This window comes from Papio anubis, chromosome 14, assembly GCF_008728515.1.
Source record: "Papio anubis isolate 15944 chromosome 14, Panubis1.0, whole genome shotgun sequence".
Classification (NCBI taxonomy): domain Eukaryota; kingdom Metazoa; phylum Chordata; class Mammalia; order Primates; family Cercopithecidae; genus Papio; species Papio anubis.
In genome coordinates, this window is record NC_044989.1 from 44317214 (window position 1) to 44324328 (window position 7115).

Genomic DNA, 7115 nt, shown 5'->3' on the forward strand with positions numbered 1-7115 from the left:
AGGCTGAGGCAGGTGGATCACAAGGTCAGGAGTTCAAGAACAGCCTGACCAAGAGAGTGAAGCCCCATCTCTACTAAAAATACAAAAATTAGCCAGGCGTGGTGGTGGGCGCCTGTAATCCCAGCTACTTGGGGGGCTGAGACAGAGAATTGCTTGAACCCAGGAGGCGGAAGTTGCAGTGAGCCGAGATCATGCCATTGCACTCCAGCCTGGGCTACAGACTGAGACTCCGTCTCAAAAATAAATAAATAAATAAGAAGTACAAGTGGGCTGGACATGGTGGCTCACGCCTGCACTCTTAGCAGTTTGGAAGGCCAAGGCAGGAGGATCACCTGAGCCCAGGAGTTCAAGACCAGCCCGGGCAACATAGCAAGACCCCATCTTTACAAAATTTTTTTAGAAATTAGATGTGATGGCACACACATGTGGTCCCAGCTACTTGGGAGGCTGAGGTGTGCGGATTGCTTGGGCCTGAGGGGTCGAGGCTGCAACTGTACCACTGCACTCTGCCTGGGCAACAGAGTGAGATGTGTATCAAAGAAAAAAAAAAAAAAAGAAGAAGTACAAGTGGCATCCCCTCCCATCAGCTGTCAGTGGAGAGGCAAAGCCCTGAGCAGGAGAGCACATGAAATAAAAAGTAACACAAGGTGTGAGGGCTACTTGTTTCTAACTTCTATGTGTGTTTCCATCTCCCCAGCCCCCTACCCTCAATACCCCTCACCAATGTACACCTATATAAACACCCGTTCCTCTACCACCTTACACTAAAAACTCTTCTATACAAGAACTATAGGTTTGTGTCAACAAAGCATTCCACCTCTACGCCAAAAACAAACAAACAAACAAACAAAAACCTTAGAAATTTTGTCATTTGGTTCATAATCTTCCTGGAACTTACCTAATTGTAAAAAGACCCGAAAGTGAAAGGACTTCTGTTCCCTGTGGGCAGAGAAGTGACGTAGACTATTTTATAGTTCAATCATCTCTTCCTTTCTGGAAATTAACAGCTCGAGTCTCTATTGATTTAACATGCTGTCCCTGTGATACAGTGGGGGGTTCACACAAGTAATGAGGACAGGCCGTTCTGTGATTATTGAACCTTTCTCGTTCTTTGTTTTGTAATTTTCTCTACATGATAACAACTCCAATACATGGAATAATCTACTAAAGGGAACGAGACCAACATCTGTGTGTCCTCTCGTACTTTAAAGATATAGATTGAAACATACTGTAGAAATAAGAAGGTTTCAGTCTGTGTCATTGCACTGTGCTTCTGAACTACAGATATTCTCATGAAAGAGTAGGCTCTGCAATACATTAGGACAATAAGCAAGTGCCTGGGCAGGAAATAGAGGGAGAAATGAATATATTCCTTGATTTTCTTTCCTGGGTCTCTGACTCTTTGTTTCAGAAGTACTCCGGGGCTGTGTTTGCTGGGGATGATATCAACTTGCTGTGGGTAGAAATTATGACGGTGGCCTAAATTAGGCACCATGACTTCAGTGTTGGGATAAAGAGGAGGAGGGAGGAGAGGAGGCCGGAGCTGCTGTTTAAAGTACAGTAAATGGAGTAACTGTCAGGATCGATCAGTTACTTTGTACCAAATTGAATCTTCAGGGATGATTCTTCCCTTTGTTTTGAGGAAGGAAGAAGCAAAGTCCTTTAGTCCTCATGATTTTAAGGACAAGGAAAAGTCTTCCAAATTGTGAGAGGGGAGAAAATTAAAAGAGAAGCCTCATTACCCTGACCACTTAGCAAATGTTCGATGAGCATCTTCTATGGGCAGAAGCCTAAGCCGGCAGTGCAGGAGAAGCCCTGTCTCTGCTGTGGAATGGGGAATCATGTGGATGGAGGGGTCACCATGACATCCTGGCTTGTACCATGTTTGGAGAGTGTTTCAGTCTCACACACTATTACAAGTCAGTAAAATTGATCTCCGCAATCCTCCTCCCCATGCCTATCTCGTCTGGGGTCATCCCTGTGTGGTCTTCAGGTTTTGCCCCATTGCCTCCCAACCTGGACTCTCCCCTTTCATTGTCCCGTCCCTGAGTGCCTCATCGTTCTTTCTCTCACTTAAACTCTGAATGGGACGGTGGAAAGAACATCAGTCTGCCCTCACTGGCTAAACTTTGATAAGTCATTTCATTTCTTTGAGACTCAATATTTCCTGTAAAGAACAATAGCAACGCTTGTATTGTGAGGATTACATGAAATAATGATTGTGAAATTCATTATAGCTAACATTTTTTTCACTTTTTTAACAACAGGCCTGGCACAGTGGCTCACACCTGTAATCCCAGCGCTTTGAGAGGCTGAGGCAGGTGGATCACTTGAGGTCAGGAGTTTGAGACCAGCCTTGTCAACATGGTGAAACCCGGTCTCTACTAAAAATACAAAAATTAGCCGGGCATGGTGGTATGAACCTGTGGTCCCAGCTACTTGGGAGGCTGAGGCAGGAGAATCGTTTGAACCCGGGAGGCAGAGGCTGCAGTGAACCAGACACCACTGCACTCCAGCCTGGGTGACAGAGTAAGACTCTGTCTCAAAAAAAAAAAAAATATATATATATATATATATAGAGAGAGAGAGAGAGAGAGCGAGCGCGCGCGAGAGAGAGAGACTCACCATATTGGCCAGGCTGATCTCCAACTCCTGAGCTCAAGTGATCCTCCCACCTTGGCCTCCCAAAGTGCTGGGATTACAGGCATGAACCACTGCACCAGGCCATGACAGTTAATCTTTACGGAAAATGTGGCACATGTAGACATCATGCTGAATGCTCTATGTACATTATCCCATGTCATCCTCCCAACAGTCAGTAATGCAGGCATTCTCTTCCACATTTACAGTGAGGAAACTGAGGCTGAGACTCAGTAACTTTCTCGAGTCACACAGTCAGTTTGTGGAAGTGTCAGGATTGAATCAGTTTGTGTCTTACTCCAAAGTCCATGCTAGTAACCACAATACCACACTGCCTCTGTAAATGACCCTGTAAAATGGTATGTCAACAGAAGATAATTTTACTAGAATCACAGCTAACACTAGTACCATTCCTTATTAGACAAATTTGAATGTACCAAAGATCACATCATTTACAGATTTTTTAAAATGCAGGGCAATTAATTTACATACAACCACAGGCTTTTATGGGTGAAAGGGACCTTTGAGATGATCTAGGCTTGTGGTTTTGAAATTCTGCTTCTCAGAGGCCCCACATCAAGCTCTTCTTTGATCTGTTTTAGAATGCAGTGTTATTTGTAAGCAGCATTTTGTCTGAAGAATGGTTCTATAGCTTATTCTTTTCTAATTCACACTATTGTTGTACAGTGGCCTTTTTTGTGGCATTTTACTGAAACCTTTAAAGAGAAAAAGAGGCTCAAGGTTTCCTGACTTCTGATCCAGGAGTCTCTCCATTACTCAGCCCTATCTGTTGACACACTGTGCCCAGTGCAGTAAAGGGTTGAGAATATTAAAAATTAACAATCAAGAGGGACTTTTAGAAAGAAATCTCTCTCTCTCTCTCTTTTTTTTCCTTTTTGAGACAGAGTTTCACTCTTGCCCAGGCTAGAGTGCAATGGCGTGATCTCAGCTCACCGCAACCTCTGCCTCCTGGGTCCTGGTTCAAGCAGTTCTCCTGCCTCAACCTCCTGAGTAGCTGGGATTACAGGCATGCGCCACCATGCCCAGTTAATCTTTGTATTTTTAGTAGAGACAGGGTTTCACCATGTTGGCCAGGCTGGTCTCGAACTCCTGACCTCGTGATCCGCTGGCCTTGGCCTCCCAAAGTGCTGGGATTACAGGTGTGAGCCACCGCGCCCAGCCCAGAAAGAAATATCTTTTTTTTTTTTGGAGACGGAGTCTCGCTCTGTCGCCCAGAGGCTGGAGTGCAGTGGCCAGATCTCAGCTCACTGCAAGCTCCGCCTCCCAGGTTTACGCCATTCTCCTGCCTCAACCTCCCGAGTAGCTGGGACTACAGGTGCCCGCCACCTCGCCCGGCTAGTTTTTTGTATTTTTTAGTAGAGACAGGGTTTCACCGTGTTAACCAGGATGGTCTCGATCTCCTGACCTCGTGATCTGCCCGTCTCGGCCTCCCAAAGTGCTGGGATTACAGGCTTGAGCCACTGCGCCCGGCCAAAAATATCTTAAGAGAGCAAATAGGTCTGGCTGATCTAAGTAAAGGCAGTGTAAGTCTCAACCGCAAGAAAATGAGGCATGCTAACGGGAATAAGAAAAAACGATTTTGTTCGGCCTCTGTGAGCGGTAACCTTTCCAAGGGAGTGGTTGGGTGATCGCCATCTTAGGGAATGTTCTCGTCCGTGGCGCACCTGGCGCGGGCGAACCCCTTCAACACGCCACATCTGCAGCTGGTGCACGATGGCCTCGGGGACCTCCGCAGCAACCCACCCGCGCCCACTGGCCAGCCCCGCCGCCCTCGCAACCTGGCAGCCGCCGCCGTGGAAGAGTACAGTTGTGAATTTGGCTCCGCGAAGTATTATGCACTGTGTGGCTTTGGTGGGGTCTTAAGTTGTGGTCTGACACACACTGCTGTCGTTCCCCTGGATTTAGTGAAATGCCGTATGCAGGTGGACCCCCAAAAGTACAAGGGCATATTTAATGGATTCTCAGTTACACTTAAAGAGGATGGTGTTCGTGGTTTGGCTAAAGGATGGGCTCCGACTTTCATTGGCTACTCCATGCAGGGACTCTGCAAGTTTGGCTTTTATGAAGTCTTTAAAGTCTTGTATAGCAACATGCTTGGAGAGGAGAATACTTATCTCTGGCGCACGTCACTATATTTGGCTGCCTCTGCCAGTGCTGAATTCTTTGCTGACATTGCCCTGGCTCCTATGGAAGCTGCTAAGGTTCGAATTCAAACCCAGCCAGGTTATGCCAACACTTTGAGGGATGCAGCTCCCAAAATGTATAAGGAAGAAGGCCTAAAAGCATTCTACAAGGGGGTTGCTCCTCTCTGGATGAGACAAATACCATACACCATGATGAAGTTCGCCTGCTTTGAACGTACTGTTGAAGCACTGTACAAGTTTGTGGTTCCTAAGCCCCGCAGTGAATGTTCAAAGCCAGAGCAGCTGGTTGTAACATTTGTAGCAGGTTACATAGCTGGAGTCTTTTGTGCAATTGTTTCTCACCCTGCTGATTCTGTGGTATCTGTGTTGAATAAAGAAAAAGGTAGCAGTGCTTCTCAGGTCCTCAAGAGACTTGGATTTAAAGGTGTATGGAAGGGACTGTTTGCCCGTATCATCATGATTGGTACCCTGACTGCACTACAGTGGTTTATCTATGATTCCGTGAAGGTCTACTTCAGGCTCCCTCGCCCTCCTCCACCGGAGATGCCAGAGTCTCTGAAGAAGAAGCTTGGGTTAACTCAATAGATAGATCAAAGCAAATGTGGACTGAATCTGCTTGTTGATCAGTGTTGAAGAAAGTGCAAAAGGAACTTTTATATATTTGACAGTCTAGGAAATTGTCTATTCCTGGTATAATTACTGTAGTACTCTTGCTTAAGGCAAGAGTTTCAAATTTACTGTCGAAATAAACCCAACTCTTCATGATTTGCCTGTGACTTATTTTAAAAACTTAAAAAAAAAAAGATTTAGCTTTAAAATAGTTGGAAAGAATGAAGTATAAGTTAAGGAAAAAAGACAAAACTGACCATTGTTGGTTGAATATTCCAGTTGGTATTCACAAATTGTCATATGTCTCAAGTTTTATCACACAAAGTTCCTGTATTTTTAGGGAAACAGACTTTAAATTTCTAAAAACTTGATTTAATTATAGTTAAAAAAAAAAAGAAAAAGAAAAAACGATTTTGAGGACGCTTGGAAATGATGGCAGCGATGACTATTATGGAAGTTGTGTCCTATGAGAATAACAGAAAAATACCATTTAGTTACAGGAAAAAGGTCCAGGTCCAGACCCCAATAGAGGGTCCTTGGATCTCGCACAAGAAAGAATTCAGGGCGAGTCCACAAAGTGAAAGCACGTTTATTAAGAAAGTAGAGGAATTAAAGAATGGCTACTCCACAGGCAGAGCAGCCCTGAGGGCTGCTGGTTGCCCATTTTTATGGTTATTTCTTGATTACATGCTAACCAAGGGGTGGATTATGTATGCCTCCCCTTTTCAGACCTTACAGGGTAACTTCCTGATGTCGCCATGGCATTTGTAAACTGTAATGGCACTGGTAGGAGTATTGCAGTGAAGACGACCAGAGGTCACTCTGTGGCCGTCTTGGTTTTGGTGGGCTTTACTTTAGCCAGTTTCTTTACTGTAACCTGTTTTATCAGAAAGGTCTTTTTTTTTTTTTTTTTTTGAGACAGAGTCTCACTCTTGTTGCCCAGGCTGGAGTGCAATGGCGCGATCTCGGCTCACTACAACCTCCGCCTCCCAAGTTCAAGCCATTCTCCTGCCTCAGCCTCCCGAGTAAGTGGGATTACAGGCGCAGGCCACCACAACTTGCTAACTTTTAGTATTTTTAGTAGAGACGGGATTTCATCATGTTGGTCAGGCTGGTCTTGAACTCCTGGCCTCGGGTGATCCACCCACCCAGGCCTCCCAAAGTGCTGAGATTACAGGCGTGAGCCACCGCGCCCAGCCTATCAGCAAGGTCTTTATGACCTGTATCTTGCGCTGACTTCATATCTCATCCTGTGACTTAGAATGCCTTAACCATCTGGGATTGCAGCCAGTAGGTCTCAGCCTCATTTTACTCAGCCCCTACTCAAGATGCAGTTGCTCTGGTTCAAACACCTCTGACAATTTCATGAGGCCCTTATGTTCATCCATTCATTCCACCACCATTTATAAACCGTCTCCTGTATGCCAGGCACTGTGGTAGGCAGAGGGACCACAAGGTGAATAAAACAGTGTCCTTGGCTGGGCGCAGTGGCTCACACTTGTAATCCCAGCACTTCGGGAGGCTGAGGTGGGCGGATCACCTGAAGTCAGGAGTTTGAGACCAGCCTGGCCAACATGGTGAAACCTTATCTCTATTAAAAATACCAAAAATTAGTGGGGCATAGTGGCGGGCACCTGTAATCCCAGCTACTCAGGAGGCTGAGGCAGGAGAATCACTTGAATCCAGGAGGCAGAGGTTGCA

At 45.6% G+C, this 7115-nt stretch overlaps 1 protein-coding gene across 1 annotated transcript; it reads left to right on the plus strand.

The window, feature by feature from the left end:
• Positions 1–4247: 4247 nt before the first annotated feature.
• On the plus strand, positions 4248–5570 carry LOC101012188 (phosphate carrier protein, mitochondrial). The gene has a single exon (XM_003908573.3). It carries the CDS (start codon positions 4305–4307, stop codon positions 5388–5390), a length of 1086 nt encoding a protein of 361 aa, XP_003908622.1. The 5' UTR covers positions 4248–4304; the 3' UTR covers positions 5391–5570.
• The last annotated feature ends 1545 nt before the right edge of the window (positions 5571–7115 follow it).

What these genes read in the sequence shown, in the direction of transcription:
- LOC101012188 (XM_003908573.3), top strand. Translation starts at nt 4,305, where the DNA reads ATGTTCTCGTCCGTGGCGCACCTGGCGCGGGCGAACCCCTTCAACACG.